Source organism: Protomyctophum bolini, assembly GCF_963924005.1.
Source record: "Protomyctophum bolini genome assembly, chromosome: 6".
Taxonomy (NCBI): domain Eukaryota; kingdom Metazoa; phylum Chordata; class Actinopteri; order Myctophiformes; family Myctophidae; genus Protomyctophum; species Protomyctophum bolini.
Genome location: NC_137867.1, coordinates 34,114,631 through 34,131,308, shown reverse-complemented (window position 1 = coordinate 34,131,308; position 16,678 = coordinate 34,114,631). Strand labels below are relative to the sequence as shown.

At 47.0% G+C, this 16,678-nt stretch overlaps 1 protein-coding gene across 21 annotated transcripts in view; it reads right to left on the bottom strand.

The window, feature by feature from the left end:
- The window catches only part of ncor2 (nuclear receptor corepressor 2), a 146,825-nt gene that overhangs the window by 33,180 nt on the left and 96,967 nt on the right, over positions 1-16,678 (bottom strand). For 11 of the 21 annotated variants that reach the window (XM_080766289.1, XM_080766292.1, XM_080766306.1 and 8 more), the window contains exons 17-25: positions 16,001-16,063; positions 9,309-9,451; positions 8,737-8,875; positions 6,955-7,405; positions 4,906-5,026; positions 4,113-4,377; positions 1,339-1,386; positions 656-823; positions 124-248 (exon numbers count right to left, since the gene is read on the bottom strand). In XM_080766289.1, coding sequence (XP_080622415.1) covers positions 124-248; positions 656-823; positions 1,339-1,386; positions 4,113-4,377; positions 4,906-5,026; positions 6,955-7,405; positions 8,737-8,875; positions 9,309-9,451; positions 16,001-16,063 — 1,523 coding nt within the window. The remainder of the gene's footprint in view (positions 1-123; positions 249-655; positions 824-1,338; positions 1,387-4,112; positions 4,378-4,905; positions 5,027-6,954; positions 7,406-8,736; positions 8,876-9,308; positions 9,452-16,000; positions 16,064-16,678) is intronic. The other 10 variants (XM_080766305.1, XM_080766296.1, XM_080766301.1 and 7 more) reach the window with 6 other exon arrangements.

Sequence of the window (16,678 nt, the reverse complement as noted above, 5' to 3'; positions counted from 1 at the left end):
TTAGGACACCCTACCTATACCCCTGGGGGTCCCCACCTTGAGAACCACTGGTTTAGGACACCCTACCTATACCCCTGGGGGTCCCCACCTTGAGAACCACTGGTTTAGATGTTGGTGGGGTACCTGTGTGATGGAGCCCCCTGGCTTGGTGGAGGAGATAAGAGGCGGTGGGTCTGGTATGTGGCTGGGTCTTACCGCTGCCAACCTGCCACCGTCCTGCTGCATCCCAGGCGCCTGCTGGAACGCTGCTAAACGTATAGCAGAGTTTAGACCAGGTACATGTTGTATACGTACATACATTCTATTTTATACATTGTAGTGCAATATACATATATATACAGTAATTATTCAGATTAATCTATAGCGTTTCTTTTTTTGTCTACCCAGTAATGCGGTTCCCCCAATCTCTCCAATCTCTCTTTAGTAATCAATCACAATATAAATGTCAGCGTACCAATTTTGTCGAGTCAGGAAAGAGAACCCCACAACAATCACATATCAGCTCCAATGTTATAGTGTTCCAGTATGCTCATGTTTTTATTTCATCCCTTTCGATTTGACTTATTTAACCTGTCAAGTTTCAATTTCACTTTGAAATGTGAAAGGAGTGTAACTCCAGTGCAGAGAGGATCCGTGGAGGCTAGGTGGAACTCACAGGAGTTGTAGTGCAGAAGGTGCTGGTCGTGGCTGATCTTGGCCACGTCTCGGGGAGACATCGGATAGGGGGAGAGTACCGGGCGACTCAAGTTAGACGCCCTCGGGTCGTCTGGGCCCAACGCCTGCTTCTTGCCCTCGCCATGGGGGGAGAAGGCCCGGGACTTGTCTGGTACAATGCAAGCACATGTGCGCGCACACACACACACACACACACACACACACATGTACACACGCACACGCGTACACACACAGAGAGACACACACACACACACACACACACACACACACACACACACACACAGTCAGAGACGAAGCGACAGCTCTCAGCTAGGCATGCAACTGAAGCAGAAGGCAACCCCTTAGCTACTGCTAGCAACTGTCATCATCATCATCACCATCATCATCATCATCATGGGCAAGGTGCGCAGCCAGGCAGCATCTGCACCACCGTCAGCCACACTACACCACAGCCCGCATCACATCACCAATGATGTTAAGAAAACACACGCACACCAGCCCTCTGTTTAGTGAATCAGTAAAAACACGCCGTAAAAACAAAACCCCAGCTCAGGATGTGTTTGAGCTGCAGTGTGGTGAAAGGGGATGTGGGTGGGGGGATAGGTGTGGGAGGGAGCAGGTAGGAAGAGAAGGAAGGGGGGAGACGAGGGGGGGTGAACCTACGTATTCCATGAAGTAGAGTTTGTAACCACTTCTCGTTGCCTTCCAGCTCTGCAGGGACACAGACACACCACAGCTTGTCACATAATTCACAGGATTTCTCTCTCTCTCACACACACACACACACACACACACTCAACCACATGCTCCGCTATATCTCTAACGCACAGTGTGAACTTAGGGCCACCCACCATCCGAAGGCTGGTAGATTTTGGCTGTGGCTGGTACTTTACACAACATTTTGGAAGCCACTGTGGATAAGTAAGGATGCATCAAATGAACGGTTTGTTTCCACCTAAGGCCCTGTCCACATTAGTATCCACGCGCAAACAGCGTTTTTCTTATTTTCTAATCCATTTCCTTATCCATTTCTGTGGAGCCAGCCATGTAGCCACGGAAAATAAAGCTTTTGGAAAAGTGATGACGTCACGACTCAATTCACACATGCCCAATGTTGCTTTTTGTAACGAGCATATGCCTGGAAACAACAATAATAAAGGATATAACCTTTCTTGTACTGGTGAAGAACCGGTTATGGTCGAAACATTGCCTTTTAATTAAATTTCCTCTTTTTAACTTTGAGTGCCCGGATCGTCTCTCTTTTTCAAAAAAAGGATATAACGGGGTGTTTATGTTATGTATTGCACCTAAGTTTACAACTTAGCATTGTTTGCATCAACTGTGCACTACTTTTCCGGCAAGCAAAAGCGTCTGCTACAACCAATATTACCAGTCCACGGTTACGACAGTTTTGGATTAGCCACATCTGTGATCTTCCCCTTCATGTAGTTAGTTCTGGGTGGTTCCGGGACACGGTTACATAGCATTGCCATCCAGAAATGGGGGGGCCAGGCTAAACTGTCTATTTTACACACATTTCCAAATGTTGTATCAAAGATGTAAAGGCGGAGCCTTCCCAGACAGACCGTGTTTGCAGCAGAGTAGAAAAGTAAAGTAATTTTTTCGACAGTTTTCGACAATCTCCGAATGCTATATAGAGTCTGGAACTACAACTCCCAAAAGACGAGAAAGGAAGCAGTCATCTGTCATTTCCGTTCACAACAATATATTTTAAAATAACTTTAAAACATCATTTTTTGAATTACCATGTCTGTTTTGCAGCAAGCTATACAGTATATGGCTCGACTAATTTGATTTGCAGTTTAACACATTTACGCGACTGCAAAGATTAAACGGAAGTGTGGAGGAGGCGGAGCCGCGGGACATCCACTTTACGTCCGGATCATTTTCGTGCTCCAGACTGTATGACGGTCGGAAGGCAACAGTCTGGCTCGAGAGACTAATGGCAAAGTAAGAAATCCAGAAATACTAGACTACCGTTGACATAATTGTCAGAGCTTAACTTTACATGTAAATATGAAATAAATATACAAATATATCTTAATACCTCAGGACCCATTAGCAAACAACAAATAGCAACATGCTAACTTACTTGTAGACAATGTGGTAATATCCATGTTCGATACATTATCGATTATTCTTTTAAAGGAACCATTACTCTTTTTCATCATGTTTCATGTCATGCCAAGGAAAAAAATATTATTCTTATGCTTTATTTTCTAAACTGGTGAGTCAATCTAATTAAGCAATATAAAAAAAATATCTGGCTTTCATATGCAATGAAAAAACTAAAATGCTAAATTGTTAAGCTATTTATCAAATCTAATCACAAATGTCTTAAGAGTGGTAAAATAATAAAAACGGCTTTGAAGAAACCCTTTAAATTGGCAGCTTCTGCCGAATATATCACAGAAGCGGGTTTCTGAACTGTTGCTGAATATGCTTCCATGTTATATTCATTTGTGTCTACTTATGTACGGAGCTTTAAAAAACAAAAAAAAAAGGTTGTGTGGACAGGATTTTCCTGAGGTAAGAAAAAGATATCCATTTAGAAAATATATCCTTATACCTGTAGCCAAGGACTAAAAGACTATTGATCTGGTAACAAATGGCAAGTGCCTGTAGTCACTGTAAAAAGCTGGTCATAAATGATTGTCCAGCTGGGACTGTGGCCACAACTCCTACTGTATGATGCACGGTCTGTTTATTCACAGCTTGAGGAGCCTGCTGAAAGTGGACTGCCCTGGACTATATATTCCCTTCTGGGTCAATAGCAATACCGGATCATTCATCAGTTCTCTCTGTTAAGAGTGTCCCAGAAAATTCTTTAATCCCCTCTACACTAGAGTACACAGGCTCAAGGTTAAAGCAAGTGGCAAGGACCCAACTAAGTAAAACTGGATCAAACTCTGCTAATACTGCATCCCGTGCAAGGCTGTCACTGGCATGGATTACCCATGGGGTGTAACCTGTATTACGTTTTCAATGCAAATGTTGGTTAACAACGTCGCAGCACAGAAGGTCCTGTTTGCACAATGCAGCCTTGCAAAATGGAGGTGCATGTAATACATCTTTTTTTGCACAAATACATTATGCACAAATATGGCCTCTACAGAGACATGGCAGGGAGACAGGGTCATGGCAGGGAAGAGACTAAAGTCAGGAGTGGAGTTGAGGGGTGGGTGGGGGTTTGGAGTTAAGAGAGCAGAGGGACAGGAGTCAGGATGGGAAATTAGTACCAGCCAACCACCAGCCAAACACTGTCGCTGGCCAATTAGTCTAATCTCACAGTCAGTTTGGCAAGCATCTTTTAGAGGTCCTAAATGGGAAAACTGCAAGGGCTGGCTAATACTGTCACGGATTGAGGTCAGGGCGGTCACTTCTCTGCCTCTCTATCTGTCTCTCAGAGTGCGTACCATCCTTGTCCCCAGAGGAAGGGCTGCGTGGGCGGATCCGGGGGCTGCTGCTGAGAAGGGCCTCCCTGTCCCGGTCTGTCTGTGCTGGGTAAGGCTGTTGCTTGATGGGCTGGCCAGGGAGTGACTGCTGCTGCTGTTTGGCTTCCTGAGAGGACTCTCCGTGAGCCATGGTGATCTGCTGCTGGTAAAGAGCCAGAGCATGGGGGGGCAGCATCGCTTTACCAACACCACCTCGCTGGCCGCCCTGCATAGACGCCTCTGGCATCTATTCACACAGGGAGAGAGATAGACATACAGAGAGAGAGAGAGAGAGAGAGAGAGAGAGAGAGAGGTCATATACATTGTGAAGAGAATATGCAATGAACACACAACGTTCAGGCGTACACTTACCTGCCAACCATTTGGCCGGCCCACACTACTATCTGATAACAGTAATAGCTTAGACCCGTCCTTTCCTTCTTCTTTGTGCTTTAATCTCCCCTTAAAGTGCTGCATCTTGTTTCTTTTTCTCTACAAGGCAGTGTGCTTCTCCATCTGGCCTTGCTTATCTCATACAAATATGACTTAACGATTTCAGCTACCATACTGTTATCTCTGAGAGCAGAGCAGATGAGATGGGGCTCGTGTGCTCTCTTTGTCTGTCTGTGTGTGCGTGCTCGTGCGTTTGTGTATGTGTGTGCGTCACAGATGCCACCTGGGTCACTCACAGTTGATTTCCAAGGAGACACACACACACACACACACACACACACACACACACACACACACACACAGAGAGAGAGTGATGACTCACAATAGGTGGGATGGCAGCAGCTCTCTGTTTGAGCTGCTTCAGGTCCAGTGGCTTCTGAACTGGTGAGGAGATGACCCCGTCGTGACTGTAGTTCAGCAGGCTGGGCCTGGGAGATGTAATTCTGAACAGAGAGAGAGACAGAGAGAGATATTATTTTTAATTACTGGATTAAATTACATTAATCAAAGACGAATTTCCTCGTCCTGGAAAAAGCAGGTTGTGAAGAGAAAAACGAGGTCACGCGTTCTTGGCAAAGATTGTATTAAGCAAAATAAAATGTATATATACATTTTATTCAGCCGCAGACAATGTGTTAAGGTGAACTCTCCGTGGAGGCAAAAAGATGGATAGAGTAATGTCTCCAGGGTAAAGATGGACAGAGTAATGTCTCCAGGGTAAAGATGGACAAAGTAATGTCTCCAGGGTAAAGATGGACAGAGTAATGTCTCCAGGGTAAAGATGGATCGAGTAATGTCTCCATGGTAAAGATGGACAAAGTAATGTCTCCAGGGTAAAGATGGACAGAGTAATGTCTCCAGGGTAAAGATGGACAGAGTAATGTCTCCAGGGTAAAGCTGGATAGAGTAATGTCTCCAGGGTAAAGATGGATAGAGTAATGTCTCCAGGGTAAAGCTGCAGAAGTGAACACTGTTATGGGATATACCATGATGACTGGTGTCAAGAACAAGGCATTGTTTTATGTGCGGTTTAATGCCATTTTGTCAGATTTCTTAAAACTTGAAGAAAACTCAAGTTTTGGGACGTGTCTATGAAAATATTGTGCAAAGCAAACGCACATTATTTTCATATTGTCTTATTTAGTAAGCATTATAATACACAATAAGTCATACTAGGTATATATTTTCCATCATGGCACATTGTCATATCATTATAAGCAAAAGGAGCACAGCACACCGTTGAAGAATTACATTGTCATATAATGACAATGTAACATGGCCAACACAAAGAGCAGATTTTCTTTTCAGGTGTATTTCTTTTTGTTTCCATCCTACATCTCACACGCACACAACTCAGGGAGATGAGCAGGATGGCACGGAAAGCAGGAAATAAAGGAGGAAAAGCAAGAGTCGTCCTCAGAAATGAATGGGATGGACTTGTGTTTCCAGAAAGTCTGGAATGCCGATACAAAACAGGAAGAAAAGAAAATCACATCCCTTTGTACTGCACAGTGACAGACACAGCACAACAATTACACACACACACACACACACACACACACACACACACACACACACACACACACACACACACACACACACACACACACACACACACACACACACACACACACACACACACACACACACACACACACACACACACACACACACACACACACACACACACACACACACACACACACACACACAGCCTTTGTTTGCTTTGGCACAGAGAGCAACATTTCCCTCTGTGCTGCCAATACATGCAGTCTGCTGTCATGGAAAGAACTGAACAAATACCCAACAAACACATTGGGAATAATCAGCCTGAAGCCCTGCTCTTTTAGCACACACCTCGTGTCTGCATTCAAGACACACACATTATCAACGTGCGCACACTCGTACACACAACAGCAGGGCACAAACAGTACAGTACAGTCTCTCGCTGATAGGGCGAGGAGTGGCTTGCAGCGCGCACACACACACACACACACACACATAAGTGGTTTGCCAAATATGGTTTCACTACTGTACACTGTAGCTAGGTAACTAATGACACTCAAAAACGGCTTTGTTCACTGATACGTGCTGATGTGGTCATCAAGACAGACCAGAAAGACAGCCAGCTGCTGAAGAACCCTATTCCTCAACATATAAGCCCTCGTAACAGACCAGTGAACTGAGCGCGCACACGTACACGCACACACACACACACACACACACACACACACACACACACACACACACACAAAAATGTAATTAAAAAGTGTAATCAGCGATTGAACCATTTGGGCACATACTAGCTAGCATGGTCGCAGCTCCGGAAAATATAACAAGTCCATCACTGCGGTCGCCCGCAGACTCTCACCTATTTTTTTCCGTACTGTCGGCCTCCTCCACCTCGTCAGCACTGCAGGTGGCGCTAGAGTCACTGTCCCTGTGGGAGCCCGTCTTGGCCCCATGGTCTCTCTTGGAGACCTTGGTGGAGCTCTTGGTCTCCTCCGTCTCCATGGCGGGAGGTTTCTTGTCCGCGGTGTCGCTGGGCTCTTGCTTCTGCTGCGACTCCCTGCTGGCCTCACCGGCCTCGGTTTTCACCTCCTGCTTGATGGCCTTCTCCGCATCTCCCTGTCCTCCTGGGGGCTTGTCCTTGTCCTCCCCTCCCTGGCTGGAGTCCGAGCCGGCGGCCTCCTTATCCCCGCCGTTGTTGGAGCCGGCCTTGGCCCGGCCTCCTCCGGCGCTGCCCTCCTCTTTAGCCTTGCTGTCGTCGGAGGAGCGAGGAGACGGGAGGCTCTCTGTGTCTGAGCTGTTGTTGGCTCCACCTGGAAGACAAGGGGATGAGAGGTCCTCATACTGGCTCATACTGTACATCAGTGCTTCTCAAACCTTTTCATACACTTACAGTATTTGACTGCAGACCCCCATCAGAAAATATTTTGCGCCACAGACCCCAATACAACATTTGTCTTATTGAATCGTTTAAAAATATTCCAAACTTTAGAAAGAATTGGCCAGAATTTTAGTTTTTTTAATAGCAGATCTACAAGCTCACAATGCATCGCAATGCTTCAGATAGCCGAAGTACAAAGATTTTAAATGGATAAACAGATTTTGATGGTATATCAACTCATTTTGCAGGGCTCTCCCTGGAACCCCCTCAAGGACCCGTGGGGGCCACCGGAACCTCACTTTGAGAACCCCTGTTGTAAATCACGTTCCAGCCGATCTTGCCATCATTCACTACAATCTCATCTCCAGGGCCTCTTTCTACCAAAACAAGATTTTTCACAGCGTCACTTTCCACCTAATCAGGTTTCATTGTACATGGAGGAAGAACACAAAACCAATTCGGATGATGGACAAAATGACCCCAGGGCTTCGACGCTCTATTGTGGTGATTGAGACCGTACTGCGCATCAGATCGACAAACTACAGCAGGGATTCTCAGGGTTTCGCCATTATGGAACATGATTCTACAAGGCAAACACTGAGGCATTTAAAGAGCCATGCTGTGTTACTAAGTCAGACAAAAGTAGGAGATACTAACAGGGCCTTGAATGAAATCCACTTTCCTCTGACCCATTATATTCCACAGTTGACCTCCCTACAGCGAGAGGCACAGCTTTTATTCTGCAGTAAATGTGAAATCACATCTCTTTGTATCTGCGGTTCTCTAGTACTAATAACTTACTCTAAGCAAGTTCAAATGTTGAATAAGGGACCATTTATAATCAGTTGCTTTGAAACCACGGTAACTACACAAAATAGGGCACTGCTGCTAGGAAATGGAGGAAACTGACATTGCATGAATGAGTAGAGATAACTTTAATAACCTATTAAGACTGAGGCCAATAAAAAGTCTTCTAAATCCTAACATTTGAATGAAAAACCTATGTTTCTATGTCAGTGGTTCTCAAACTTTTTCATGTCCAAGAGCCCCACAATTATCTATATATTTGGTTCGCTGGGAAAGAATATATATTCAAAGATTTGCACACATTTTCACGATTTTTCAAAAATCGTAGAGCTAGAAATCGAGCTTGTATATCTGCTATTGTTCAATAGCTAAAGTTTAAAATAATAGTTAAAGTGGTTAAGCTGAGGCGACACAGTAGGGTTACACGGCTGAAATGCATAATGTGCAGTGCCTTACCGTCTCCATCCTCAGGAGCCTCCTCCTCGTTGCCACTGACCCCGGAGCCCTCCATCTCCTCCTCCTCGGCTGCCGATGGGGCGCTCGCCTCCTCGCTCTGCAGGGCTTTGCCCTTACGACGGGCCTTGCGCTCTTTCTCCTGGGTCAAAACCAACACACACTAAATGCCTCGTTCAGGCACACCATCTTCAAAACAAATGCTCACTTTAATTTGTCAGAGGCAGAAAGCCAGAGCATGCATAGGGAAAGGTCCCAGGTTGCTTTAGGAATCATCTGCATTTCACAGGCCTCGCAGGAATGTTGTATTTTAATAAAAAGGGATCCGATGATAATACCGACGGAGCATTAGTCCGACATGCGGGAACAACAGTCGGACTACCGCTTGAACATGCGCTGCTTCCGTGTTTGCGTTTATGGTTAGGTTAGGGTTTGAGGTAGGTTGTCGTTCTAATGACTGTCAGACCAATAATAGTGTCGAAATTAAAGCCTGTACCCTAATAAAAATAATAAATTCTAAAAGTGGATTAGTACAGATGTGTGTTAAAGGAGGTGGATCGCCCACAAGCGCTCACCGATTTCATTTTATGCTGCTGCAGAATCTCATCCAGTTTCTGCCTCTTCTTGTAGTTAAAGTAGAAGTTCTTGCACTGGGACACAGTTTTAGAGCCCACCATCTTGGCAATGGAGGACCAATTCCTACCATACTGAAGAAGGCCTGAAAAGAAAGCAGGTGGACAGGCAGAGGGATTAATATGCGAGACACAGGCACACACAGACAACATGAACAACATCTGTCCTTTGTTTATACGTCCACACAACCATCGATAGCGAATCCTTTGGACCATCACTTTATGCTGGTTTACTGGAGAAGAGTAAAAGAAAGGGGTCAAAGCCTTATGTAGGAACACAGGCTCTTCCACATTCTTCTGGAAATATTTGCATAGAAATGTGATACGCAGAGAAGCACGTATTATCTGTGTCACAATGTGATACGCAGAGAAGCACGTATTATCTGTGTCACAATGTGATACGCCGAGAAGCACGTATTATCTGTGTCACAGGGCCATCAAGAGCAACCGCCGTCTGTCCCTAAACAGCTGTTGATAAGTGGAGTCCCGCAGGTCTGCGGGTTTCCTTCAAATCGCACATGCATCGTGGCTCCACATCTCACAGCGGCAGCATGGCTTACTGCCATGTGCTTCCTAAGCAGACCAGCAGGCTTATAGCAGAGGGAGAAAAAGATGGAGAGAACAGAGACAGAGAGAGACAAAGAAAGAAAAAGACGGAAAGAAGTCAGCAGCAGGGAGAGACTGTCAATCCAATGAATGACATCACTACCTCCTCTCTGAGGGGGTCACTGTGTGTCACCCCCTTTGTCCGACTTTGACCCAGTTTCTAACCAGTCATGATGGAGACTTACACAAGAGTCTGGAGGCCCTGCTGGGCCTGGACTGTGATACATCAACCTGTCATATGGGCTGCACCACACGCACACACGCACACGCACGGTACAAAAAGGATAAAGAGACAACAGAGAAGCAAGTGTGGTCTGAGTGAGTGAGTGAGTGAGTGAGTGAATAAGGGAAAGAGCGAAAGGAGTAGAACTTGCAGTGTTTCCCCAGAGCCTGCAGTCAGCTAAGGGCAGCTCATTAACAGTGTGAGATGTAAGGAGCTTAGCTTACGCCACCCACTCCCTTTCCTGTGCCTGCCTGGCAGTGGGACAGAGTCTCCGGGGGGGTGGGCTGACCTTTATCAATGGGCAGAGAGCCAACAACCCCCTGAAACGGGTTCAGAGGTCGCTGCATCGTGTCACGTAATGAAGCCAGTGGAATGAGCTCACCACTAGCTGGTATAGAGAAGATAGCCTCATTTAGAGTGCCATGATATCTGGGATGCTGTCGCGTAATCCTCTTGCAAAAGTTGGCACGTGTGCCATTTCCAGGAGCCGGGAAATAACTCAAATCAATTTTTGGGGCCCAAATATAATAGCTGGGTTGTTAAATATTAGCTAGGCATCTATAAACAACTACTCAACTCAAAGCTGGGTTTCATTGTCTGTGTAATGTCTGCTTTCGTAATAACATTGCATGTTTATTCATGCCTACAGGTATACAACAGGCAGGCACATGAACGGATAATTCAGTTTATGACTGAGTATGACATTTATGCAGTTATTAACAGGAAACATTGTGTGTACATAATTTATTAGCAGACTAATTCAGCACAATCCATCTGGGTCGTTATTCGGTCCCTCTATCTCAACACCCACAACAAGCCAAACACAAACACCACCTCCGTCACACGCCTACTGATAAAAGGAGTGCTCCTGCCAAAAAGCCACAAAAAAAGTCACAAGTCAGCTAGCAAATGTGGGAAGTGAATGTGGGATACCGTGCAGAGGAGATATCAATGCCAGGAGAAGAGAAGCACTACAACAAGCAAAGTTAATCTTCAAGTCTGAGCCGTCTGCTTTCTAAAAGCTACTACACACACCTACAACCTGTCAAGTGTTAAAGGAGAGCGCCGGGTGTTGGAGCTGAAATATTCATGGCAGCGATGGGAGGCGAGGCAAGGCATGGCCTTTCTGAGAGAGCGAAAGATAGAGAGAAGAATAAAAGAGGACTGGTCGGCCTGACTCATTCCAAGAGGAGACACGTGATCGACACCTATTAACCTTTTACAGCCTTCTCCCAAGGGGGGCAGGAGAGTGACCGCTCCACAGCACATCAGACAGACAGACACCCTCCTGTGTGTCATAACACAAACACAGAGGAGGCAGTGACGCACGCACACGCACACAAACATGCGCACATGCGCGCGCGCGCACACACACACACACACACACACACACACACATAAATATATATATATTTATGTATTATATATATATATATGTATACACTGTAGTGTATATAGACACACACACACACTTCTTACAGATGTGGACAGTATGCACACAGAAAATACAAGCAGTTGATATATTTTGTGGCACATGTCAATGCGCTGTGAGCTTGTAGATTGGCTACTTTCTGGGCACGACAGCTGTGTGCACTGTGCAGTAAGTATACAAGTACACATCCGTCTTCAGTCATCTGTAACGTACAGATGCACCCGAGTGGCTGCACTCAGTGAACCTGAGGCAACAACCCTGAGAGTCAAGGGTCACTTTGGTTAAGACTTTCCAGTAATATCCAGCCCCATTCAGCTGAACGGAGCGCACGACAACAACAATCCCCAAGCAGCTCCGCTTATGAATGGCCACGGCTCCCTAAAGCAACACACCTCACACGGCAACCATCCAATCGGCAGCCCTCCACGCTGAAGTAGGCGGCGGCGCCCAACCGGGGACTCTGTATTTCCATTAGCCCCGCCCACCAGGGGTGGTCCAATCGACACCTGCCGAGGAGTGGAGAGTGTGGCCGTCGTTGCAGGTTTGGTGACGTGCCCCGGCGGCGGCGGCTTCGTCCTCCGTCCACCCCACCCCCACCGCGGTGGATCACGCTATCAGGCTGTGTGATCTCTGGAGAGAGCGACGAGAGGGAAGGCTCTCCGCCGGGACGGTCCTTCTGATCCAGAGCACAGGAGAAGAAAACAGCTCGGCCCGGCGCCCGCTCCTCCTCCTCCTTCCTCCTGGCCTGATACTTGAGCCGGTGTCAGGTTGACATGTTCCACACAGCGCATGCTCCTGACCTTTCCCCCCGTTTCCAGTCCTACTCACTCCCTCCTTTCAGTCTGTCTCTGTGTGTGTGTGTGTGTGTGTGTGTGTGTGTGTGTGTGTGTGTGTGTGTGTGTGTGTGTGTGTGTATGTGTGTGTGCGTGTGTGTCTGTGCGAGGGCTTTCGTGCGTTCCTCTCTGCCGTGTCTCTCTCTCCCCAATGGCGGTTGTCTGGGAAGACTTTCACAGGAAAGTGGGACTGTATGGGCGGAGCTACGTGCTCAGCCTCGCTCTCCCCTCATCTGATCTCTCCTCTATCTCTCTCGCCCTCCCTTTTCCTCCCTCCCTTGCTCCCTCCCTCCCTCCGTTCGCCAGTCCGTCCCTCCCCCTGCTTCACTCTGCCAGCAGGCAAGAGCTCTGCACACACAAACACCCGCACGCACACACTCACGTGCACGCACACACAAACGCATGAGTGAGCTGACTGAGCTCACACTCACTCAACCCCTTTCTCTCTCCCTTTCTGTCTCTCTTGCTAATACTCTAGTACACACACACAGACTCAACCAGTCTGAGGGTAAACAGAGAAGAGAGAGTGTCTGAGAGCGAGCAATGTAGAAAGAGAGCAAGAGAGAGAGAGAGAGAGAGAGAGAGAGAGAGAGAGAGAGAGACGAAAGAAAGAAAGAAAGAAACAAACAAACAAACAAACAAACAAACAAACAAACAAACAAAGACAAGAGAAGAAGAGAAGAGAAGGGAAGGGAAAAGATAAGAGTGAGAGAGTTGATGTTGATACCATGAGAAAGCATAAAGGCTTTCACATTTTTCCTGAATGACCTGCTTTTCATCTTGAATGTGACCTCTCTCCAGTCTATAACAACAACACAGTGAGGGAGAGAGAGAGAGAGAGAGAGAGGCAGAAGAAGAGATAGACAGAGAGAGAAAGAGATAGAGAGCGCAATAGAAAGCGAGTGAGGAAAAAAATGTGATGCTGCTTGCCAAATCTTCCACAGCTCTTGCCAATCTGGGCCTATGCCATCTCCTCCCATCTCAGAGAGAAAGAGGGAGAATACAGAGAGACAGAAAGAGCGATCGAGCTAGCGCAAGAGAGAGAGAGAGAGGGGGGAGGGTGGTAAACAGAGGCACAGAGAGAGAGAAACGGATAGAGGAAAAGTTATAAAGATGTGGAAATGGTGAGAGGAGGGTGCAGAGATCTGACGATGAGTGACGGGGCAAAATAAAAAACTAAGGTCTGATGCAGTCTCTCACTACCTGCTGCTCCTCTAAATGGGCACCAGTAGAGCAGAGAGGAGGCCATTATCCAGCTGCCTGCACCCAAGCAAAGCCCACCAGATTAGTGCACTTACATAAACACCAGCCAAGGAACGCACACACGTCACACACACACACACACACACATCCTGAGTGTTCATTAGACTCTGGCAATGTAAAAAATGGCTTCAGGATTTTGCAGTGTAATCACACAGTCTGTGTTTACAACACATATCTCTTAATCACACGCACGCACGTCACACACACGCGTGCGCGAGCACACACATGCACGAGATGAGGTCTAGAGCTCAATGGATATCCCCTTGCCTAAGATGCCGGTCATTATGAGCAGTGAAGACGGTGGTAATCTATCCGTGAATGGGGCCAGTGCCAGCCTCCAAAGAGGGGACCCTGGTTGTTGCTGCCATGCAGGAATGCCTGGCATCTGCCTAGAACTAGCCTATATAAATGTACACAGGGCAAGCTCCACTTGCAAGATGAGTCTTCCTTAACAGTATGACGTTAATGGGAGATCGTATATGGCCACTTTGGCCATGGCTCAAATACACCCTTCTGGCAGGTGTGGGTGTCCCTGTGCTTTGACAGCATGACCACATCCCTTCCTCTGTCCTTTCTCTCCATTCTCACTCTCCGTCTCCCTTCCTCCACCCTGTAGTGTTGTGGCTGGGGGCCCTGTAGTGCTGCTGGTTGTGGTTACATAAGCCCCCCCCCCCTACACACACACACACACACACACACACACACACACCCCACCCCCCCACCCGTACTCCCATCAGGGACTGCTGGGCTAATCCCCCCCGGGATGGTGCGCCTCGCTAATCCCACAGCGGGAGAATGGAGTTGAAGACATTAACTGGGATTACTACACAGGGGCCGTTTTGGAGCCAGAGCAGCCGCAGTCATCACAAAACCAACACCAAAACACAAACACATACACACACACATACCACTAGATAGACATGCCAATGTCCCCCGAGCTCCTTGGGTTTCCAGCGTGCATGCTTGAAATAGGCACCTCCAGCATTACTTGGATGGATACAGCAGGTCCAGTGGGAACCTAAACCTCGTGAGCACCTCTACATTAAATTGGCGCTGTTTTCCGAAATGTATCTAAATGCTTTGGAAAATAATCTGAAATAATATTAAATATACATGATGTATAACATGCACGACACGTTAAGTCATTATCAGACCTTTAATCTTGTAGCAATCTGCAAGCATTTGTGAAAATATTGGGGTAAAAATGTACTAGGATGTTGTATTATATGTAATTGCCTTATTGAACGCTCATTTATAAAACAAATCCAACATAAAATATATTTAAAAAAAAGAATAGAACGGTTTACAATTCTACAAAAAGGTAATATCATTATTTCATAATAAAACCCCACAACCTTTCATCATCCCAGACCTCCAGAGGTGGTGCTTCTAGCACTGGATGCTTCCATTTAATGCATGTGCAGGTTAAGTAATTAGTACAATAAAGTCACAGGACCTACAGTACAGTACATCCCTGAATAAAACCCCAAATCATCGCAAAATGTGTCACACAGAATGAGTGACAGAGAACTCTAACGGTCCTCCAAAAATTGCAGTAGTAGTTGAGTGTAGTTATTGTGTAACTTTTATTTTCATTACCCAAACAAAAACATGTATGCAATAGATCTGAAGGGAAATCTCTTGGTGGTCTGGAAACCTTTGAAAGTGAAGGTCATTCAATCATTGACTGAGTTAGAGAGTAAGACATGTGGACCACATGCCAACGTCTGCCAGTGCAAACAGGCAGAATGTGGGCCACCTATAATGTGCCGCATCGGCACAATTAAAGGGCCCTGCGGAGCACAGCTCTGCTGCTTGGCTTCAGTCAGAGAAGACAATAAACAGGCCAAGTTAATGAGTCTTCTGGTCAGAGAGGTTTGCTGATAAGGGACAGACTTTTACAGCCTTGGTTGATAAAAGGGCTGTGGGGGTTGGAGGCTCGATCCGGGCCGCCTTGACCCAGAGAGACATGACAGGGCAGGGCTCCAACCAGCCAATGAATACAGTGCACGCAAACACACAGAGAGAGAAGGCCAGACAGACAGACACACAGGCAGATAGACGGGTGCTTCTTACAGCACGTGGTGGCTGCTGCCTTGCTAACAGGAAGCCGCAGCCTAACACGCTCGCTGGTGCTTTCCAACAACGCACCGCCACATTTATATCACTGCCGTTGTCCTTCCCTTCCTTCGACATGTCTTCTTCAACACTTGAACAGCCAGCGACGGCAAAGAAGAAGCTACACTTCATAGGCAGAGGAAATGTGTACTTTTATTACCTTTTTTGGCAGTTTCCATTTCTTCCTCAGTCCAGCGAGAGCTCTCATTCATCTCCAGATTGGCTGTAAAAAAAAAATGGAAAAGAGAACCACCGAGTTAGAGAAGACAACGGGGGAGGGGAAGGGAGGGGGGGTGGCGTGAGGTCAGACTTCGTCACTGAGTCAGTTAGGGAGTGACTGACAAGAGGAAGGAAAAGGTAGAAAAAGGACAAGCAAGAGAAGAAAAAAATAACTAAAGAAGAAGGTGCTGCTGGTGGAGGTGGGGGTGCAGGGAAGTCTTTGGTGTTGCTTACTGCGGCGCTGCAGCGCGGGTCGTTAGGGACTGTTTGTTTTACATGGAGGAAGCAGGAAGCCCAGGAGAAAAAAGCCAGTTAATGATTATAGACATAACAACTGGCTTCTCTCTTTCCCCCCTGCATGTGTGGAACACCAGCGGCCGGCCTGACCCCGGCTCTGACTCGGTACACGTACAGCGCCAGGGTCGGAACTGATGGCGGCTATGTGTCCTCTGTGTGGGCTCATGAAGGGCACAGTGAGGCTGGGGCTAATGTTAGCATTAGCGAGGCAGGGTGAGACGGGACAGGACGGGACAAACATCAGCGAGGCCAGCTGCTGCTGAACACAGGCCCCTCCGGCCCACGGGCCCAGGCCACCTGGGGATTCCCTCAGCGGTACTCT